At 41.7% G+C, this 23,154-nt stretch overlaps 2 protein-coding genes and 1 long non-coding RNA gene across 4 annotated transcripts in view; 2 read left to right on the top strand and 1 right to left on the bottom strand.

The window, feature by feature from the left end:
- Positions 1-679: 679 nt before the first annotated feature.
- Positions 680-15,612, top strand: LOC102969591 (bile acid-CoA:amino acid N-acyltransferase). Its single transcript, XM_007089264.3, has 4 exons — positions 680-1,184; positions 5,574-6,090; positions 9,881-10,083; positions 14,247-15,612. The coding sequence occupies exons 2-4, from the start codon at positions 5,625-5,627 to the stop codon at positions 14,841-14,843; spliced, it is 1,266 nt and encodes a 421-aa protein (XP_007089326.1). The 5' UTR covers positions 680-1,184; positions 5,574-5,624; the 3' UTR covers positions 14,844-15,612.
- On the bottom strand, positions 7,553-21,174 carry LOC122233209. The gene is made up of 3 exons (XR_006210716.1): positions 20,884-21,174; positions 14,652-14,858; positions 7,553-7,926 (listed from the first exon to the last, which is right to left on the bottom strand). It is a non-coding gene; the product is annotated as an uncharacterized LOC122233209 (long non-coding RNA).
- BAAT (bile acid-CoA:amino acid N-acyltransferase) overlaps positions 10,024-23,154 on the top strand; it is a 26,432-nt gene continuing 13,301 nt past the window's right edge. The window contains exon 1 of one of the 2 annotated variants that reach the window (XM_015540738.2): positions 10,024-10,083. The gene's annotated coding sequence lies outside the window, so the exon portion shown is untranslated. Of the gene's footprint in view, positions 10,084-19,094; positions 19,210-23,154 lie in introns of those variants that run through there. The other variant, XM_007089265.3, reaches the window with a different exon arrangement.

Below are 23,154 nucleotides of genomic sequence, written 5' to 3'. Positions count from 1 at the left end.
TGGATACTTCCCATTGCCCCTCTGCATTCCTGTTTCCTGGAACCCCCTCAAAATACACTACTTGCTTTGAGTTCTTACCTCAAGGTAGGCTTCTCGAGCAACCCAAGATAGGACAAAAGCAAACTACTTGACCCTTCCTTTAACCACCACCCTATTTCTCTTCTTATTCTCGAATAATTAAGCTATCATATTTATTCTTCAACCCTGCTCTTACCAGGTTCTGCTGTCACATGTTACTGGCCTCCTCTCTCTAGAATTGCACAAGGATTTACATGGTATAGCCAACAGCGATTTCAGAACTTGGCTTGCTTGAAGTATCAACTGACGATAAATAATCTTTCCTTTAGCCTCCTCAACCCCGCTGATCTTTAACTCTTAAGGATTTAAACTTACACAGTTGTGGAGGTTGGTTTAGCAGTCTCTGAAAAGTTGTCTTTGCAACTGATGACTGATCTCACTGAACCCTGTCCTGATTCCCAACCCACAGAATATATGAGCATAATCACTATCGTATGCCTTTAAATTTTGGGGTTTACTACACAGCCATAGTAAATGAAACATCTGTTTCTTTTGGGGTTACTTAAATGTGTGTGTGTGTGTGTGTGTGTGTGTGTGTGTGTGAGACTCTATAGAATACAATATGTACCTGAGGAGTCTAGCTCCTAGTTAAAAACCTATGTATGATTTTCCAGAACTGACCATAGGCAATTACAAAGGCTTTAGCTGGCAGGCATTATGGGAGAAAGCTCTCCTTCCAGCACCAGTTTTGGGGTACAGTCAGTGCATGGCAGCCTCTTGAAAAAGTTGGAGTCAAGGACTTAAGCCACTCAGCAGTTACTGGTCTCCATAGTCATTAGTCACTCAGGCCCATCATGTTCTCGTATTTGCCTTCCCTGCCCATTGTAGATCTCTTTACATCAGGCCTGTTCAGGGTCCAAATTCTTGTCAAGGTGTGTCTGCTGAGGTTTCTTTATGCAAGGAGGAGGAAATACTTGAAAACATTTCTTTTCACTGTGATTCAGCACCTAGCTCTTTTCTACTTCTAGCCCTTCCCCTCACTCTCTCCTGACCTCAGAACTGCTGGATCCTTTGGAGCTCCCTCGACAACCCACCCCCACTTCTGGCTGAGCCACCAACTTCAGACCATCAAGCCTCGTCTTGCCCAGGCATTTTCTCCCATCACAGTAAGTGATTAAAGGCTTCACTCTTGTTTTTGGCTTGTTGCTTTAATCAGCTACTCTGACACATAGCCACTCAGCTTTCTCTATCTCCCTGAGCTCAGCTGAGCTCCTAACAGTACCTTTAAGTAATTACAGTCAGCCTGCAAATAATCTTGTATTGCTCGAAAAATAGCAGGTAATATATAATAATCTTACAACAGTTTAATTCTATTTACCCCATTCCCACCTTTGTGTCATTATATTTTATTTCAGTGTATTCTGTAAACCCCACAAGACATTGTTATTATTTTTATTTTATATAGTCTCTTAATTGCATTTAAATACACACAAACACACATATATATGTGTGTATGCATATTAAAGATGTTTTTAAATGGGCTTCTATAATTACCATTTTTGTGGTCTTCATCCTTTCCCACAGATCTGGTTGTCCATCTGGTCCAATTTCCCTCCAACAACTCAGCATTTCTTATAATGTCGGTCCACCACAGACATAATGTCTCCCATTTCCCCACCTCCTGGAAATGTCTTTATTTTGCCTTCATTTTTGAAGTGTATTTTTGCTAGATAGAGAATTTTGGAGTTTTTATGTTTTCTTTTAGGCATTTAAAAAATTTATTGTCTTCTGGCTTCCATTGCTTGTGATGGGAAGTCAAACATTATTTATGTTGTTAATTCTCCTATATGTAAGGTTTCCATTTTTCTCTGGCTGCTTTTATTTTATTATTTATTATTTTTTTTAACGTTTTATTTATTTTTGAGACAGGGAGAGACAGAGCATGAACAGGGGAGGGTCAGAGAGAGGGAGACACAGAATCTGAAACAGGCTCCAGGCTCTGAGTGGTCAGCACAGAGCCAGACGCTGGGCTGGAACTCATAGACCACGAGATCATGACCTGAGCCGAAGTCGGCCGCTAAACCGACTGAGCCACCCAGGCGTCCCTCTCTGGCTGCTTTTAATATTTGCTTTTTATATTTTATTATCATTAGTTTAACTAATGATAATAGGCAATGCTGCAGTTGTGGTGTTCTTAGTGTTTGTCCTCCTTCTGGTTTGCTGAGTTTCTTGTAATTGTGGCAAGGTATTTTTCAACAATTTTGGGAAAATTTCAGTCATTATTTATTTTCTTAAAGTTTCTTCATTTGAGAGGGCAGGGGGCAGGGAGGGAGGCAGGAGGGGCAGAGAGAGAGGGAGAGTGAGAATCCCAAGCAGGCTCTGCATGGTCAGAGCAGAGCCCGACCGCGGGGCTCTGTCCCACGCAGTAACCATGAGATCATGGTCTGAGCCAAAATCAAGAGTCGGTTGCTCGAACCAGTCTCTTCTCATGGTCCTGGGGCAGCTCTTTCTGTCTTTCTGCCCAAGGGTCCTGTCCGTGTGCTTTAATAAAATCATCTTTTTGCAAAAAAGAGTCGGATGCTCAACCAACTTAGGCATATAGGTGCCTCTCCATTATTATTTTTTAAAACATCTTTTCTGTGCCTTTCTCTCCCCTGTCTTTCTGAGGCACCAATTACACACATATTAGAATCTGATATTGTTCCACACGTCTCAAGTGCTCTGTTTTTCTTTTATACCCTTTTTTCTTTGTTGCAATTTAGTTTGGTCCTTTACTCTGCTGTTGTTTTCTAGTCTTCTATGAAGTCTATGTAGCAATTCTTCATTTTTATTCTTGTATTTTTTATTTCTAGCTTTTCCATTTGGTTCTTCTCTACAACTTTCATGCCCAGATGAAATTCTCAAATATTTTGTCTGCCTTTTCTACTTGATCCTTTAGCATTTTTATCATAGTTATTTTTTTTAACTAAGCTTTTAATTTTGAGGTAATGGTAGATTTACCACATATGTAAGAAATAATACAGAGAGAACACATGTACCCTTTACCCAGCTTCCCCTAATGGTAAAATCTTGCAAAACTGTAGTACAGTGTCACAAGGATATTGACCTTGATACAATCAGGATACAGAATATTCCTCTGAACACAAGGATCCTTCATGGTGTCCTTTTATAGACATCTCCTCCCAACCCAATCCTTGAACCTTGGCAACCCGCTACCACTAATCTGTTCTCCATTTCTCTAACTTTGTCGTTTCAAAGGGCACCTGGGTGGCTCAGTCGGTTGAGTGTCTGACTCTTGATTTTAGCTCAGGTCATGATCCCAGGGTTGTGGGATCAAGCCCTGCATCAGACTCCATGCTGAGCGTGGAGTCTGCTTATGATTCTTTCTCTCTCTCTCTCCCTCTGTCCCTCTCCTCCACTTGCTCTCTCTCTAAAAACAAACAAATAAGCAAACAAATAAATAACTTTGTCATTTCAAGCATGTTATATAAATGGAATCATACAATATGTAATCATTTGGGAGTGGCATAATTCTCTTGTGATTCCTCCCAGTTATTGTATTTATCAGTAATTCGATTGTTTTCCTGAATAGCATTCTATTGTAGTCGGTTCAAAGTTCCTGCGTGATAAATCCACTGTCTTGGCTATTTCTGTGCCCTTTCCTACTGATTGTTTGCTCTCATCATGAATATGGGTTGATTTTGTTGCTTCTGTTGCACCTTGTAATTTTTTTTTTTTATTATACCCCAGATATCTCATATAAAAGAAAAGACTAGGGGCACCTGGGTGACTCAGTCGGTTGAGCGACCGACTTTGGCTCAGGTCATGACCTCACGGTTTGTGGGTTTGAGCCCTGCATTGGGCTCTGTGCTGACAGCTCAGAGCCTGGAGACTGCTTTGGATTCTGTGTCTCCTTTTCTCTCTGCCCCTCCCCACTCACGCTCTGTCTCTCTCTCAAAAATAAATAAACATTAAAAAAAAGAAAAAAGAGTAGACTAAGTCATATTTACCTCAAGAAAAGAGCAAAGCCCTGTTCTGTCAGAATGGTAGAATTAGGGGCTGACCTGTAGTCGAGCTGGATCTGGGCTTTGTCTCAGCTTTATCTGATTCAGCATACCCCTGGCTTCAGATAGTTTGGGATATGAAATTAGGCTCTTCTCATCAGAAGAAACTGGTGCCTAACCATTGCTGAACTTCTGGAGATATCTTTGGCTTTTGTGGCCAGGTTGCTAGCTTTTCTAACTGTAGGATATTTCCCTCTGATTTATAATTCTTCTGGAAGGAGGGTCACCAAGGACATTTCTTTGCTCTGCAGTCCCAGTCCTGGCTTTCTGAGCCTGGGGAAATCTCTCTATTTTTGCTATTCTTCCCTATCTTTTGGAAGTTAGCTGCCTTGCTTCTTCCGAAGGCCTGCAGACAGATTTCTCTTGGCTCATGTCTCTGCTCCCATTCTTTGATGTATTGTCCTAGAGCACATGGCCAGGTCCTAAAGAGTTGGCACTTGGAGAAAGACTCTGGCTGGAGTTTCTCAGGATTCGAATCTATCAAACCAGCCCACACACATCCATTATACTTTCTCCTTATTTTTGATTTCTCCTTATTTTTTTGATGGGCGTTTCTTTTTTGCTGCTTTGTCATAGATAAAAGTCACTCTGTAGAAGAGAAAGTTTTCTCTTTCCTATGATGAGTTTGTTACTCACTAGAGTTTAATTTGTTTAGATTCCTGACAATCTAATGAGATTTAAAAAATTTTTTTAATTGATTTTGTTTTTATACAGATAATTTTAGGTTATTAGAATGGGAATAATGGTCATTTTTGTGGCTTTCTTCACACTAACCAAAGGAGAGAGGCATTCCTTAATTTTTAAGATGGAAGTTATAAAAAGCCCAGCAAATGTTTGGGTGTCTGAAGGGCTGGTCAGTGCCTGGTTTTGCTTAGGACTGGGTAACTAACTTCAGAGTTAATCCTAACTCTGAAGCCAGGAATATTTTTTCTTTAGGGAATAATACATATGTCAGCCTCCTTGCTCTTCCCAAAGATTTTATTTTCATACTTTTGAGAAGATTTGTCTGTTTTTTTAATACTCTGTTAGACATGAATTCTTAGATGCCAGGCATTCTGTCTGCAGGATTTGGGAAGGGGATTAGTAGTGAAGTCATCAGTTCCATATATATATATAGATATTTGCCAAGCCCCCCTTTTCAACTGCACATCTCACTCTTATCCTCCGCTGCATCTAATTTTCCAAGGGTTCTGGTGGCCGATTGCGATATCTTCCTTGGATATGTTGATACCATTCATGCATATTTTGGCTGCTGCTTCCTCCACCCTGGTTCATAATGATTATAAAACTTATCTACTTGTTTTATGTATTCTAGAAGTTCGTTGAAAGCTCTCAGGTATCTAATACTTGAAGATTATATCAGTATATTTGCTAAACAACTGGAGGGTTAGAGCTGAATCCCAAGCAGCCTGATTTCTGCTCCAGTTCACCTCTCATTAACCTTATCACTGTCTTATTTCATTATCCCTTTTTTTTTTTTTTTATATCCAGGCTTTACTCAAAGCATTACTTGAAGAATCTTCAAGGTGCCACATTGTAACAATGATTCAGCTGACAGCTACCCCTGCAAGCACACTCACTGATGAGCCAGTGCACATCCGAGCTACAGGCCTGTGTCCCTCTCAGATAGTGATTTTTCAGGCAACACTAGAAGATGAAAAGGGGAACCTGTTTCATTCTCAAGCCTACTATAAGGCCAGTGAAGTTGGTGAGGTAGACCTGGATCATGCTCCTTCACTTGGAGGTGACTATATAGGGGTCCACCCCATGGGTCTCTTCTGGTCCCTGAAACCTGAAAAATTTTTAACTAAATTGATGAAAAGAGATGTGATGACTAGCCCCTTCCTGGTCCAGATAAAACTTTATGATTCAAATTTACCATTAGCCCAGATTGCCGCCACTGATCCAAAAGTCAGCGTGACTTTGGAGAGGTGGTACAGAGCACCTGGTGTCACACGGATCCAAGTTCAAGAAGGCCACCTTCGGGGAGCCCTCTTTCTCCCTCCTGGTGAGTAGAATTAACCTGGTACTGTCATCCTCGTGTTTCCTCTTTTGAATGCCTCGTCCTTCTAGAGGTTTAACTTGGATATGGATAGTACATAGTGTAATCCTTGCCAGCCATAGAATCAGGGTTAATTCTGGGTCAGAACAAGAATATGGTGGGGCGCCTGGGTGGCTCAGTCGGTTAAATGTCCGACTTCAGCTCAGGTCATGATCTCGCGGTCCGTGAGTTCAAGCCCCGCGTCGGGCTCTGGGCTGATGGCTCAGAGCCTGGAGCTTGCTTCCGATTCTGTGTCTCCCTCTCTCTCTGCCTCCCCACCCCCCCCCCCCCCGCCGTTCATGCTGTGTCTCTCTCTGCCTCAAAAATAAATAAACGTTAAAAAAAAATTTAAAAAAAAGAATATGGTGATGCCCCATTCCAACTCAAGTTTGATCTCAACAATTCTGGAGCTTTTCTAAGGATATGACTACATGTAGTTTATGAAGTCCCTGCATTATGGGTTTCCCATAGCTTTGGATTCATGTGAAATCCTTCTATATTGAAGCCTGACTATCTGAAGACCCCTATCCTGATATCATGGAACTGTATCCCAGCTTCTCTTGGGGGTTTTATCCTGTCTGAGTTTCAGTTTAGGCATGCGTCATCGCATGCAATAAGCTGATGATATTATGGACTGAAATACTGCAACAAATATAGAGGATGCAAAGAAACTTTATATTCTCTAGTTCCATAAATATTTCATATTTATACAGTATTCCACAAATCTGCAGAAAATACAACATGCTTCTTTTTTTTTTTTTTTTTTTTTCCCAACGTTTTTTATTTATTTTTGGGACAGAGAGAGACAGAGCATGAACGGGGGAGGGGCAGAAAGAGAGGGAGACACAGAATCGGAAACAGGCTCCAGGCTCTGAGCCATCAGCCCAGAGCCTGACGCGGGGCTCGAACTCACGGACCGCGAGATCGTGACCTGGCTGAAGTCGGACGCTTAACCGACTGTGCCACCCAGGCGCCCCACAACATGCTTCTTAATGGCTATACAACTTACCAGAATACACATAGTTTCTCACAGTGATCTCCACATATCAGTAAGTGGTTCAAAACATCTACTGGTATATTTATCAGGGTTTATTGTGGGACTGAATGAAGCAAAGTTAGTTTTCCAGAAGTTGCTCATGGCAGGTCCAGGTTTCAGGAGTGTCTGAGGCCCCCTTCTGCAGACACATGATTTGATCTGGGACACAGCCATCGTATTGCCAGGATGTATGCCTCTCTCTCTGCTTTTAAAAACATAATCACAGAGTGCCTGGGTGCCCCAGTCAGTCAAGCATCCCAGTTCGGCTCAGTGATCTCACAGTTCATGAGTTTGAGTCCCCATTGAGCAGCGTGGAACCCCCTTCAGATCCTCTGTCTCCCTCTCTCTTTGCCCCTCCCCTGCTCTCTCTCTCTCTCTCTGTCTCTCAAAAATAAACATTAAAAAAATAAAAACATAATCACTTAGTAGAACTGAGATGGATTGAGGAAGCTTGAAGTGGTAGAAGTGGTTTCCAACAGCATAGAGTTATAGACGACGTAGAAGGAATAAAAACTTCCCTTTGCAAAGTCATCATGACCCATTTGGTTGGACAAATTTCAATATGTTTACACCCAGTAATTAGCATATAGGCAAGATTATTGTGTGTGGGGATCAGTGAGTGACACAAACGTCTGTGCCTCTATTATTCCACTTCAATGAAAAATTTAATATTGGTGCAGGCCTCCCACGTTGGGATGATGTGTTGGTTTAGAGGGTGCTATTTGTGAATCCTCTTGGACACCGCACGTGCTCGTGTCCTCCTTGTTCTGTGGGGGCCAAAAGAGAATGAGTCAGGTCTCAAAGTGGTTCTCAACTATGACATTCTTCCAGGATAAGAGGCTCAGTACTCTTTTTTTATAATGGTTTTAGGAGTAGAATTTAGTGATTCATCACTTGCATATAATACCCAGTGCTCATCCCAACAAGTGTCTTCCTTAGTGCCCCTTACCCATTTAGTCCATGCCCCCACCCAACACCCCTCCAGCGACCCTCAGTTTGTTCTCTGTATGTAAGAGTCTCTTATGGTTTGTCTCCCTCTCTGTTTTTATTTTGTTTTTCCTTCCCTTCCCCTATGTTTGTGTGTTTTATTTCTTAAATTCCGCATTTGAGTGAAATTATATGATATGTCTTTTTCTGACTGATTTATTTCACGTAGCATAATACACTCTAGTTCCATCCACATTATTGCAAATGGCAAGATTTCATTCTTTTTTATCGCCAAGTAATATTCCATTGTATATGTATATCACATCTTCTTTATCCATTCATCATTCGAGAGACGTTTGGGCTTTTTCCATACTTTGGCTATTGTTGATAGTGCTGCTATAAACATTGGGTGCATGTGCCCCTTCGAATCAACATTTTTGTATCCTTTGGATAAATACCTAATAGTGCAGTTGCTGGGTTGAAGGTAGTTCTATTTTTAATTAACAAAAAAATTTTTTTAATGTTTATTTATTTTTGAGGGGTGGGGGGAAGGGCAGAGAGAGAAAGGGAGACACAGAATCCAAAGCAGGCTCCAGGCTCTGAGCTGTCAGCACAGAGCCCGACGCGGGGCTGAAACTCACGGACTGTGAGATCATGACCTGAGCCGAAGTCGGACGCTGAACCAACTTGAGCCACCCAGGTGCCCTAACAAGTGGTATATTTTAAAGCCAAGATATATTTAGTATCATTTTATTTCTTCTCTCAACATAAGGAAACACAGCAATGTTTTCTTTTGAAAATTCCCAATATTCCTTTAAATCAAGTCACTTGTTTCTTTTTTTAAAATATTTTTTATTTTTAAGTAGTCTCTACACCCACCATGGGGTTTGAACTCACAACCCCAAGATCAAGAGTCGCACACTCTATCAACTGAGCCAGCCAGGCATCCCCAAGTCACTCTTTTCAAATGTGGATGGGACCAGTCTTCCTTAGCTAAAATCACTTACACAAGAATAGAATGCCCCCAGTAGCGCATCATAAATATTTTTTTCAGTGTGTGAACCTTGCTTTATTTAGGAAACAAGTTGCCTACACAGAGAGTGAGTATAGAATGATACTCTGAGCACCTCTACTTTTTGCCATGTGTTAAACTTCAGTGAATAAACAGTGTTACTGCATGAAAGCCCTCGTCATTTACATCTGCTTGGGTGTAGTCAGACTAATGTAACAGAGCAGTGTTAAGTCAGGATTATAGCTAATAATCATTTCAATTCACTTTTTGGAGTCATATACTTTTGAAGCCTTTTTTTTTTTTTTTTTTTTTTTTGAGTCATATATACTTTAAGAACCCAATTAAATCCATAGAGGCTTTCATTAGTAACATGCACATATAAACATATATTTTGCGTGTAATCTCAGGACCTTCACTGGTGTCCTAAAGCCTAATTGTGTACCTCTTCATAGATTAAAAAGCCCTTGCCTAATTTCAATGGCTTTCTTTACTCAGTACTATAGAAATGAGCCACTATGAGTCCCCAGTAGTCCTTGGCTACAGAGATGAAGCATGTCAGTGAACAGGTTTCCCAATCAAGCTTCCTGATATTGTGTTCCATTAGTGTATTCAATCAGCTTTAATTCTGTCCCAGATAGGAGCCTGAAAATTTAGGGATTCCATTGAAAATTTATATGTCATTTCCACGATTTGTGATGCATTCCTTTGTGTTGTCGTATTTTTCTTCCTTTTTCCTTCCCTTCCCTTCATATCCAGTTCTGTTTTGTTTTGTTCTTTTTCAGGAGAGGGCCGTTTCCCAGGGGTAATTGACTTGTTTGCTGATATTGGTGGGCTGATTGAATACCGAGCCAGTCTCCTGGCCAGTCATGGCTTTGCTGCGTTGGCCTTGGCCTACTGTGACTATGAAGATCTGCCTTTACACCCAGAAAAAATAGAGTTAGAATATTTTGAAGAAGCTGTCAACTTTCTCCTGAGACATCCGAAGGTAATTTTTGCCTTTTCTTTCAGTTCCTGTTTTTAAATAACTATAACACTCTGTGACCCTTTAACTTCCAAGTGTGATTCTATATACATACCCATATTATTCACATGATTTCTTTCACACCCAATGTCTTCTGCTCAGAAAGACAAAATGGGAAGTTAGCCTGTGTCCATGATGGAATCAAAATGCAATGGCTTTAGATTCAGACAGAAATGGCTTGCCTTTCTGGCTCCATCCCATCTGGTTGTGGGAATCTGGGCGAGCTACTAACATGCTCTAATTCTCAGTTTCTTCATCTATTAAATACTATGACAGTGGTGCTATTTTGTAAGGCTCTTGTGAGAATTATCTAAGGGGATAATACAAACAAAGTGCTCACTAGAGTCACTGGCAATACTACACCCTCAATAAATGTAATTATTATTATCATCACCTCTCTGATAATTATTTAATCACCAGACTTCACCAGAAAGATAGTCTTTCTTGAGGAGTGAGTCTGCATTTTTAGCTATTTGAGAGGCCTTAAAAATAATGCTATAGTTCTTTCTAGTCTATACCTTCTTTAAATTTTAAAATGTGATTTGCTGCTACTGTAGGGTTGCTGCATGTTAGCCCTTGCTAATTGCTAATGTTTTTATCTTTTTTTTAATGTTTATTTATTTTTGAGAGAGAGACAGAGTACGAGGGGGAGGGGCAGAGAGAGAGGGAGACACAAAATTCAAAGCAGGCTCTAGGCTCCAAGCTGCCAGCACAAGAGCCCAACGTGGGGTTCAAACTCAGATCGTGAGATCATGACCTGAGCCGAAGTCAGCTGCTTAACTGACTGAGCCACCCAGTTGCCCCAGCTAATATTTTTTTCTTAAAAAGAATTGATCTAAGTAAAATTAAGTCTCTGTACCACATCCTATTTCATATCAGGATCACCAAAATATGATTAGAATTGTAGTAATTAGATGGGCAATGATCACTGACAATCTATTGATGCTTTGAATTTTTACTTTTTATTTTATCTTATTTTTAAGGTTTATTTATTTTTGAGAGAGAGAGAGAGAGACAGAGCATGAGCATGAGCATGAGCATGAGCATGAGCATGAGCAGGGGAAGGGCAGAGAGAGGAGGAGACACAGAGCCTGAAGCAGGCTCCAGGCTCCGAGCTGTCAGCACAGAGCCCGACGTGGGGCTTGAACTCACAAACTGTTAGATCATGACCTGAGCTCAAGTTGGATACTTAACCAACTGAGCCACCCAGGTGCCCCAATGCATTGAATTTTTAAAAAGCTATTTTTGATGCATGTAATGGAGTTGTCCTTGAGCTATCAAATAGGCAATGTTACTGTGCTGAGTTTCTGCTTAACTTAGTTGAGAGATGAAGAGGCTGTGTGATTCGGTTTTTCACTTTCTTAGCCTGATTCCTCTTATACTTGCTGCATGACTTCTTTATCAGTAATCTTACCAATGTCACTTAGATAGTCAATGACTAAGCGAGACCTGGAAACCAGATTTCTTTCCTAGGCTGTTGGTACTTGCACTAAACCTGCTTCATTCTGTCTCTTCTGTGGGAGGATAGACCACAGATCTTTCAATTCCTTGTAGGTCTTATTTCTCCATCTGTTGATTTTAAGCATCCTAAAATCCCTAATCCCAAATGCGGTGGCAGAAATTGTAACGAGAGTTAGTGTTCTGCCAAAAGGCTCCAGATAGCTGTGTCATTTTGTTATACCATGTTGTTCATGCATGTTATACTTCCTTTTACTTTGTCTTCCCTGGCCAGATCTTTTCTGGGTTCTCATCTCTCATTGCAGTGATGTGACTCTATATCTTTTATATTAAGACCTAGAACTTCAGAGCTTGAGAGCTCTTTTTAATTCAAAAGGAGATGATTCACGTCACCCCACTTAATATGCAGGGTAGGATCTTAGGTAGAATGTACTGGCCTTACAAGAGAGCCTGAAAACATAGATAGAAAAGGGGACTAGGTTCAGATCCATCAGAACTTATCCCTTGGGCTAGTATCCAAAATCTATAAAGAGCTCATCAAACTCCACACCCGAAAAACAAATAACCCAGTGAAGAAATGGGCAGAAAACATGAATAGACACTTCTCTAAAGAAGACATCCGGATGGCCAACAGGCACATGAAAAGATGTTCAACGTCGCTCCTTATCAGGGAAATACAAATCAAAACCACACTCAGATACCACCTCACGCCAGTCAGAGTGGCCAAAATGAAGAAATCAGGAGACTATAGATGCTGGAGAGGATGTGGAGAAACAGGAACCCTCTTGCACTGTTGGTGGGAATGCAAATTGGTGCAGCCGCTCTGGAAAGCAGTGTGGAGGTTCCTCAGAAAATTAAAAATAGACCTACCCTATGACCCAGCAATAGCACTGCTAGGAATTTATCCAAGGGATACAGGAGTACTGATGCATAGGGGCACCTGTACCCCAATGTTTATAGCGGCACTCTCAACAATAGCCAAATTATGGAAAGAGCCTAAATGTCCATCAACTGATGAATGGATAAAGAAATTGTGGTTTATATACACAATGGAATACTACGTGGCAATGAGAAAAAATGAAATATGGCCTTTTGTAGCAACATGGATGGAACTGGAGAGTGTGATGCTAAGTGAAATAAGCCATACAGAGAAAGACAGATACCATATGGTTTCACTCTTATGTGGATCCTGAGAAACATAACAGAAACCCATGGGGGAGGGAAAAAAAAAAAAAAAAGAGGTTAGAGTGGGAGAGAGCCAAAGCATAAGAGACTGTTAAAAACTGAGAACAAACTGAGGGTTGATGGGGGGTGGGAGGGAGGGCAGGGTGGGTGATGGGTATTGAGGAGGGCACCTTTTGGGATGAGCACTGGGTGTTGTATGGAAACCAATTTGACAGTAAATTTCATATATTAAAAAATAAAAAATAAAAAATAAATAAAAAAAAAAAAGAAAAAAAATAGTCGAATATAAAAATAAAAAAAAAATAAATAAAATAAAAAAAAAAAAAAAAAAAAAAGAACTTATCCCTTGGGACTGGATACATGCCCCTCAAAATAAGAAGAGAATGGCTCCTGTTAGTGAGCCTATACACAGCATAGAATACCGTTCCTTCTTGTTTGTTCCCATTTTTTAAAATTAATTCATTTATCTTGAGAGAAAGAGAACAGGGTAGGGGCAGAGAGAGAGGGAAAGAGAGAGAATCCCAAGCAGGCTCTGCACTGTCAGCATGGAGGCTGATGTGTGGCTCAATGCAGGGCTTGATCCCTTGAACCATGAGATCATGACCTGAGCTGAAATCAAGAGTCAGTCACTTAACTGACTGAGCCACTCGGGTGCCCCAACTCAAATTTTTTAAATATAAAAACCCAATTCATAGCCTATTTCCTTTGAGAATCTTTCTCTAATCCTGCCTTTATTCCCTGATAATCCGGGTTGGCAGCCTTGCTTATGCATTCTTATATTGCAGAATTTGTAAGTTACTCTAATTGTCTGTTTTTGCCCTCCTGTCTCTCCACCTGGTAGTGAGTTCCTTGATGGTAAGAGATGATTTGTGCCTTTTTCCCTTCAGTGTCCCCCAGTGGTTAGTACAGGGTGGACGATCTAAAAATGCCTGCTTGGTGACTGACCAGGGAAGAGGAAGCTGAGCCAAGCCTCCTTCATGAAACCTTTCTCCAAAGGAGAAACCTTCTATGGAAACCACAGCAGATGTAGAATCCTCTGTTCGTGTTTCAATGCTCTATTTTACTAATTTTACCTTTTTTCCTCAGTCTTTTCCTACAGAGTGCCTTTCCTATGACCTTTAGAGACCCCAGTATTGATACAACAAAGTTTACCAATCATCTATACCTTGACTCATACTATTCACAATAGTTATGTGCCCTTTTCTTATTTTCCCTACTACATTGGTATTTCTTTAGGGCATTTTAAACTCAGCACCTAACACCATGCTGAATTCATAGTATTTAATTTGGAAAGCCTGACATATTCTTGAAGGAGTATTTCCTTTGAACATACATTATATATTTCAGAACTCTAGAACTGGGCATGTAGGTGGGATTAGTCCTTGCTTGATTCCGATTGGCCATTCAAGTTCTTTGGTTGTTTGAGATGGTAGGGTTTTGCTAAATGGTGGATAAAATCAATGTCTCATTTTCATTATTTTTAGGTCCTTGGCCCAGGCATTGGGATAGTTTCCATAAGCAAAGGAGCAGAGATTGGACTCTCCATGGCTATTCACCTAAAACAGGTCATAGCCACCGTGCTTATTAATGGACCCAACTTTGTATTTAGCACTCCACAGGTGTATCGCGGTCAAATTAGTCAGCCCTTGTCCTTCTCCCCACAGTTAGTATCTATCAATGCCTTAGGGTTAGCACAGTTCCAGTATTGTTTTGAGGAAGCTAGAAGTAAAGCCAGTGAGACCTTTTTTCTCCCCATTGAAAAGGCCCAGGGACATTTCCTCTTCATTGTGGGAGAAGATGATAAGAGTATCAACAGCAAAGCATATGCTGAGCAAGCCACAGAACAGTTGAGGAGAAATGGGAAGGACAATTGGACCCTGCTATCTTACCCTGGGGCAGGCCACATGTTAGAGCCTCCCTATTCCCCACTGTGCTGTGCCTCAAAGCTCTCCAAACTCCACCTGTTCATGCAGTGGGGAGGAGAGGTGACCCTGCATGCAGCTGCACAGGAGCATTCTTGGAAGGAGATCCAGAAGTTTCTCAAGAAGCATCTCATTCCAGTTGTGACCAGTCAACTCTGAGAAGAGAAAATGTTCCTGAGAAATAGAGAAGCAATATCAGACCTTCACTTGATTTTCATAGAACAATGTCTTTGACCTCTTATTGCGGGAGGTTATAATAAGAGAAAGCAAGAGGATGGCAATGGTCATGTCTTGACTTGGAAAGGGAAAAATGGTTCCCAGTTAATCCAGCATCATACACAGAGGATTTTCTATTTCAAAACATAAATTTAGGGCTCTACCTGCCCTAAAATTTTCCAGTTTATAATTATAATAGCAATTCTCTGGAGGAAGAAAGTTACCAAAATGAACTACAGAATCCCCTGTTTTATAAAACAGACGTGTGTAGAATCAGGTGCTCATATTTGCTGATTTCTTAAAACTCAAATTAAATATGTTTAGATTTCTCATTGAAAATATGCTCATGGCTCATGGTTACGTCATTGTCACTGAAAAACTAGAGCATTATTTTAAGGCAATATGGAAGCTGATACGGAGGTAACATGATTGAGTCGGTCTACAATAAATTCAACAAATGCTAATAAAATGAAATAATTTTTGTGTCTAAACATACAGCATTTTAAGAAAGAAACAATCTGAGATTCACAGAATTGCATTTTAGGAAAGGAGCCATGAGGGTGTGGATTGTGTACCATGGGGGCTGGCAAACTGTTTCTATGAAGTACTAGATAGCAAATATTTTTGGCTTTGTGGGCCATATATAAAGTCTCTGTCATTATTACTGGGTTCTTCCATTAAAGCACAAAGGCAGCACAGGCTGTAATGAATGACTGTGGCTCTGTTCCAATTAAATTTTCTTTATGGACACTGACATTTGCATTTCATATAATTTTAACATGTCACACGATAGTAATTTTCTTTTCATTTTTTTCCGAGTATCTACAACTGTAAAAGCCATTCTTAGCTTCTGGGCAGCAGAAAAACTGGCTGTGGGCTGGATTTGGCTCACAGGGCACAGTTTGATGACCCTGGGTTTAGAACAATCCAGATTACTTTGTCCAAGTACACATTCTCTAAGGGGCAAGTCACCATCCAAATATTCCTGAGCTACTAAATTGCAATGGATGGATGTGAAAGGTGATTAGTAGATAATCAAGTGAAGATAAACCAGCAAAAACATATTTGAATGATTTTGTAGGTGTGATGGGGGGAACCAGTGAGGAATTAGAATAGAAGTCACATGGGGACACTTCATTGTATCTGCCTAAACTCTTTTTCTTTTATTTGATGTCTGATATTCCCTATGTTGGGCATAAAATTATTCCATTCAGTATGACTGAGGCTACTAGCCTCTCCTTTCTCATTCAGGTAAGTTTTCACATCTCCCAGACCTAGTCAATTAGAATACGTCACTCCTTTGGCTATAATAATCATGTAATTGCAATGGCTAATATCTCCTGTGCTATATGCTATCTAACAACTATATATGTTAGATGTTATATGCATTAGTTGTATATGCCATACGCTATATAATAGTTATCATAGTGGGTTTAATGGGTATAATTATTATAATTATTATTTTTATTTTTTGAGAGAGAGAGAGGGCACAGATGAGCGAGGGGCAGAGAGAGAGAGAAGTGGGGCTCACCCGAAGTGAGGCTTGAGCTCACCTTAAGCAGGACTAGACCTCACAAACTAAGATAATCACCTGAGCTGAAGTCAGATGTTTAATTGACTGAGCCACTCACGTGCCCTATGGGTATAATTATTTTGTTTCCTGTTTTGGATTTTAAGAAGAATGACTATGTTTATGAGGTATGCTGTTAGTGTTTGGTCTGATATATATCCCTTGATTTCTAGCTTATGGGTTTTCTTTTTTTTTTTTTATATTTTATTTTTTAACTAATCTCTCCCCCCAACATGGGGCTCAAACTCACAACCCTGAGCTGAAGAGTCGCATGCTCTCCCAACTGAGCCAACTAGGTGTGCCCTGTATTTTATGGCTTTTCAAAACCAGGAAGGTTCTGTTTTTTTTCCACATAGTTTTTCAGTATCACTACTACAAAGATTGGCATGAATGCAGATCAAATAACATTCTTGACCAGCTTCTCTAACCTTTTAGTAATGTAACTAGTCTGATCTCCAGGCATTGGCCTCTTGTGTACATCGATGTACCTGTCCTTTTGGCATGGTCCAGGCCAGCTGGCCAACCCACTCTCTCTCTGCATTTGCTCCACTTGGCTTTTATTGCCCTTGCAAATTCTCTGAGTGTAAGTCGTGTCTTCTGTCAGGTCCCTGGTAGATGCATATACCCCATATCCTATGCTAAAGTGTCAGCTTACACTACACCATGATGATCCCAGGGCCGACCTGCTGGCCATCAGCTCTTAGCTGCCTTCCGTGCCCAGCACCGTGAGAATGTAGGAGCTTCTGAAACTCACAAATCAGAAGTGGAGAGACACTCACAGGAAGGTTTTGTTCTTTCTTTGGCTCTTCATTCCTTATGAAGGCTCCCGTGGCACATAAAGACTTATATTAAATATATTTGCATGCTTTTCTCCTCTTAATCTGTCTTAAGTCAGTTATGTTCTCAGGCCCAGTCAATATACCCTAAGAGGGTGTGCATAATGAGAGGGGAAGAGAGATTGATTGATTTTAAGAAAGTGGCTCCTGTGATTGTGAGAACTCAAATCTACAGGGTAGGCCAGCAGGCTTGGACACCCAGGGAAGAGCTGGTGTTGCATTCGTGAGTCTGAAGGCAGACTGGAGCTAGATATCCTTCCTCCCGAGAGGACCTCAGCTGTTTCTGCATGGTGCATGCCTGCTATTAGTAACTGTGAATGCCTCTTTTCTACATAGTCATCACCTTACCATCCGGTGTCCCCAGTCTTCATTGGCCACATCCCTTAGGGGCCCATGGTTTTCTGATGTTTTCTGCTCTGAGCAGCAGAGTGGAGAAGACCTGGGTCTATGCCGTCAAACCTGCTCCTCACTTTATTACCTGGGTGCTGAAGCATCATGACCTGCTCACCTTTTCTTGCACTTTTCTTAGAATCTTTATGAAAATAGGGACCCTGGATGGCTCAGTTAAGTGACCAACTCTTGATTTTGGCTCAGGTCATGATTTCATGGGTCATGAGATTGAACCCTGTGCTGTGTGGACCCTGCCTAAGATTCTCTCTCTCCCTCTCCCTCTGTCCCTCCCCTGCTCTCATGTATGCACTCTCTCAAAAAAAAAAAAAAAAAAAAAAAAAGAATCTTCATAAAAGTGATACTAATTTCTGCTGCCTTCCTCACCCACCTCACATCCCATCCTGGGATCTGCTCCTGGGAATTAGTCACTCGGCTGGGAACCTTGCTACCCTGCCTAGGTACTTCTCATCCAGTGTGATGGCTGTGTGCCAAGACACCGTTGTCTTCTCTCAGAACTTTCAGCCTGTCTATGACTTCCAAGAGCAGCCCTTTCTCCTCGAGGCTTGTATTTCACTTGTAATACATGTATGTATCACTCCCGTTTAAAAGGCTGAAGCACAAGGGACGTTAAGCAATCTGCCTGAGTCAGTCACACTGCTAAAGAGTCAGGGTTCCAATCTAGGTCTCTGGTTCCAGAGACGGGTGGTCTTCCAGACGCACCTCACGGGCTGCCAAAGATGCAAAAGTGAAAAGACATGGTACCCTCTCTCAAGCAGGTGGCAACCTGGAAGCATAGGCCATGATCTGTAAACTTGATGACTTGTACACTTTGACAAGAGACGTTGACTCATGAGACTAACCATAGGGCAGACTTCAGGGATTCTGGCCCTGGGGAGGCATTTTTGCACTGGGAGGGCTTCTGCGGTCCCTTGGAAGAGTGGTTTGCACACCGGAATATGCCTTGGCGATTCCCTGTCAAAGATACAGATCCTGGAGCCTTATTCTGGTCAGAGCCTCTAGGTGCAGGGCCCAGGAACCTTTACCTAACAGGCCCCCGGTGAGCGTTAAGCCCACACTCTGGGCTCTGAGGCTGGGTAACTGGGAGTTACCTTGTTAGACACTATCAAAAAGCCAGTTGCCTAAGAGACCAATGACTTAGAGGAGGAAATAGAAAAGGATTTGGAGTAAAGGAGACCAGAGCCAGGGATTGAGAGGAGGAGTCAGGGAGAGGCTTAGAAACCAGAGCTGTGTGATGAAACACAGGAACCAGTGGGACTGAAAGGTGCAGCAGCTCCACTAAGCCTCTGTCCTGATCCCACGGCAGCACCGGCTAGTAGTCCCCTCACAGGGGACCTATAGAAGGAAGGAGCAGCTGATAGTTTTGTGACACAGCTTCACCTTGGAAGTGTGGGCTGGGGTGTTTGAACGAGAACACGTCAGCAAAAGCAGAAGGGCTTCCTGTTGGCTCAGCAAGCCGTCCTGCTCCAGGCCGCTTCCTGCAGAGGAATTCAGGGTGAGTGAGTGTGCAGCAGTCGGGATGTGGGGATGCCGCAGACAAGGTCCTTTTGGTATTTCAGCCGCTTGGTACCTGGGAAGGCGGCTTTCCTTTGGCTGCCTTCCTCTCGTCTGGATGGGCAGCACAGCTCTCTGAGGAACCCGGCGTGTCCGGTTGCTTGGAAAGGCAGATATGTCAGATGCATCCACCCAACAAGAGACTGTTTGAGACTATTTTGGGGGCAAACTGCACACTTGGCTGTAAAAGTCAGGATCCTGCTAATGTGAACTTAGAGACTTTTTCTTTCTTTCTTTCTTTCTTTCTTTCTTTCTTTCTTTCTTTGGGAGTCAGGGAGGGTGAGGGGCAGAGGGAGAGAGAGAATCCAGAGCAGGCTCCATGCTGACAGCACCCTCGTGGGGCTTCATCTCACCAACCGGGAGGTTACCACTGGAGCCGAAATCAAGAGTCGGACGCTTGACCAACTGAGCCACCCAGGTGCTCCAGGGAGAGACTGTTTCTTGATGGGAGAAATCTTCCTCTGGGATTTCTTGCTTGGAAGGAGGGGGAGGAAGTGCCTGTGATGAAGAGCAAAAAGCCCCTAGAGGGAATGACATTCTGTTTCCTGACTGGTAATTTTAACTTCTGTGGGTGACCTTTTGCTCTCATTTTTTCCTGCCTCCTGCTGCAGTAGTGTCCGGCCAGTTCCTAACTGCCTTTTCTCCTGATGGGTCAAAGTCTCCCTGGAGTGTAGCCTTGATACCCTTCACCCTGGGAGTCTGGATGCCTGGAACTTATGCTACAGTATGGCTGTCAGCTCTCAGCTCCTATCGGGTTGCTTCTGGATTGCCCAAGTCTCTCTCTGCAACCACCACAGGGCTGATCCTGTGGGACGCAGCTGGTTTCTTGCCCTTTGGCTGCTTTGTGGCTTTGGCTTCCTGGATTCTCTGCAACGTGCAGGGTGTAGACTTCGGCTGCAGAGAAGTGAGCAAACCTGGAGATTTTATTCCGTTGCATTTTGAAGAGTCTCACCTCTTCAGAAGTAACCTATGAAAATTCAGTTGGGTTTCTGTTCTTCTTCATACTCTCTCGGAGAAATTTTTATTCCTTTTTTTTAAAACTGTTCCATCTATCTTTTATTCTTCCTTTTAATTCCTCAAACACTTACTGAGCAATCACTATGTGCCAGGAACTATTCTAGAAACTGAAGAATAGAGCGTTGGACAAGGAATAATTCTTGCCCTTGAAGAATAATTTATAATCTAGTGTTAATAGACTATTCTAGGGTGATGGAAATATTCTATATCTGCATTGTCCAATGCAGTAACCACTAGTTATATGTGGACTTTTGAGCAATTAAAATGGTTACTGTAACTGAGGGATTAAAATTTTAATTTAATTTATTTTTAATAAATTGAAATTTAATTAGCTATATGTGGCTAGAGGCTACTATCTCGGATAGAACAAAAAGGGTGACAGATAAAGAAGCAGATTTTTACAATATCATATACTAAGTTTTATAATAAGATGGTTGGTTGGACTGGTAAATAGGTTGGGGTTAGTTGTAAAAGGCTTTCATTGCATCAGATTATAAAGGACACCAAAAACAAAGGGAACTTCAAATCCAAGACTGACAGATTCAGCTGGTAAAGAAATAATAAGCCCTTGTTAGATTCCAGACAGCTTATTACTTACATAGATAGTGAAGGCAAGAGAAACTGAAAGTGCCAGCTGTCCGAGTCCTTGTCTTACACCCTGAAATAATGGCATTGAAACAAAAGGGGCCTCATGACTTCAACAGAGTTGTGAGGTGCCTTGTTGCTGAGAAACCAACTCCAGACTGCAGCAAATGGTCACAGAGCCTGTGGCTCTGCCCTTGAAGGGGGGTGTGGGTGTGAGCCAGAAAGTCCTGTGCCTCTCTGGAACTAGGGAGGTGGATGGGAAAACTGTCTCAAGGCAGTCTCCTATAAGATAGGGAGAGACAGATAAGAGCTGCAAACCTCCACTTATAAAATAAATCAATCATCGGGAATATATAGCCAATAATATTGTAATAACTTTGTCTGATGACAGATGGTAACTAAACCTTTTGGGGTGACCATTTGGTAATGTGGTTAGTTTGTTGACCACTTGGTTAGCTTGTTGAATGTTGTATACCTGAAACTAATGTAATATCACATTTCAATTATATGTTAAGATAAGAAAAACAAGTGAGAAAACAATCTTGTGAAGCCTCCTCTAAAGATCATCTACCTTGCTATGTTCCTGGCAGAGTCACAAGGCATTCCATCCAGATTAGGTCATAGTGGTACAAGTTTTGCCAGTGAATGCCTGGAAGCTCTCCAGGGTGTGGTCATGAAGCCATTCCCCTGCAAAAGGTCTCAATGCTGGCCAGAGGATTTAGAGTTCACCTTTTTTATTTTTTAATTTTTTTAATATGAAATTTGTTGTCAAAATGGTTTCCATACAACACCCAGTGCTCATCCCAACAGGTGCCCTCCTCAGTGCCCATCACCCACCCTCCCCTCCCTCCCCCCCCCATCAACCCTCAGTTTATTCTCAGTTTTTAAGTCTCTTATGGTTTGCCTCCCTCCCTCTCTAACTTTTCTTTTTTTCTTTCCCCTCCTCCATGGGATTCTGTTAAGTTTCTCAGGATCCACATAAGAGTGAAAACATATGGTATCTGTCTTTCTCTGTATGACTTATTTCACTTAGCATAACACTCTCCGGTTCCATCCACGTTGCTACAAAGGGCCATATTTCATTCTTTCTCATTGCCACATAGTACTCCATTGTGTATGTAAACCACAATTTCTTTATCCATTTAACAGTTGATGGACATGTAGGCTCTTTCCATAATTTGGCTATTGTTGAGAGTGCTGCTATAAACATTGGGGTACAAGTGCCCCTAGGCATCAGCACTCCTATATCCCTTGGGTAAATTCCTAGCAGTGCTATTGCTGGGTCATAGGGTAGGTCTATTTTTAATTTTTTGAGGAACCTCCCACTGTTTTCCAGAGCGGCTGCACCAGTTTGCATTCCCACCAACAGTGCAAGAGGGTTCCCGTTTCTCCACATCCTCTCCAGCATCTATAGTCTCCTGATTTGTTCATTTTAGCCACTCTGACTGGCGTGAGGTAGTATCTGGGTGTGGTTTTGATTTATATTTCCCTGATGAGGAGTGACATGGAACGTCTTTTCATGTGCCTGTTGGCCACCTGGATGTCTTCTTTAGAGAAGTGTCTATTTATGTCTTCTGCCCATTTCTTCACTGGATTATTTGTTTTTCGGGTGTGGAGTTTGGTGAGCTCTTTATAGATTTTGGATACTAGCCCTTTTTCTGATATGTCATTTGCAAATATCTTTTCCCATTCCATCAGTTGCCTTTTAGTTTTGTTGATTGTTTCCTTTGCAGTGCAAAAGCTTTTTGTCTCCACGAGGTCCCAATAGTTCATTTTTGCTTTTAATTCCCTTGCCTTTGGAGATGTGTCAAGAAATTGCTGCGGCTGAGGTCAGAGAGGGTTTTTCTTGCTTTCTCCTCTAGGGTTTTGGTGGTTTCCTGTCTCACATTCAGGTCCTTTATCCATTTTGAGTTTATTTTTGTGAATGGTGTAAAAAAGTGGTCGAGTTTCATTCTTCTGCATGTTGCTGTCCAGTTCTCCCAGCACCATTTGTTAAAGAGACTGTCTTTTTTCCATTGGATATTCTTTTCTGCTTTGTCAAAGATTACTTGGCCATACTTTTGTGGGTCCAATTCTGGAGTCTCTATCCTATTCCATTGATCTATGTGTCTGTTTTTGTGCCAATACCATGCTGTCTTGTTGATTACAGCTTTGTAGTAGAGGCTAAAGTCTGGGATTGTGATGCCTCCTGCTTTGGTCTTCTTCAAAATTCCTTTGGTGGATAGGTATTTAATCCTATCCGGAGTCTTTTGTGGTTCCATACAAATTCGGGGTCTTTTGTGGT

Source organism: Panthera tigris, chromosome D4, assembly GCF_018350195.1.
Source record: "Panthera tigris isolate Pti1 chromosome D4, P.tigris_Pti1_mat1.1, whole genome shotgun sequence".
NCBI classification, from domain to species: Eukaryota; Metazoa; Chordata; class Mammalia; order Carnivora; family Felidae; genus Panthera; species Panthera tigris.
The sequence above is the reverse complement of the archived record's forward strand: the minus strand, read 5'-3'. Positions and strand labels throughout refer to the sequence as shown.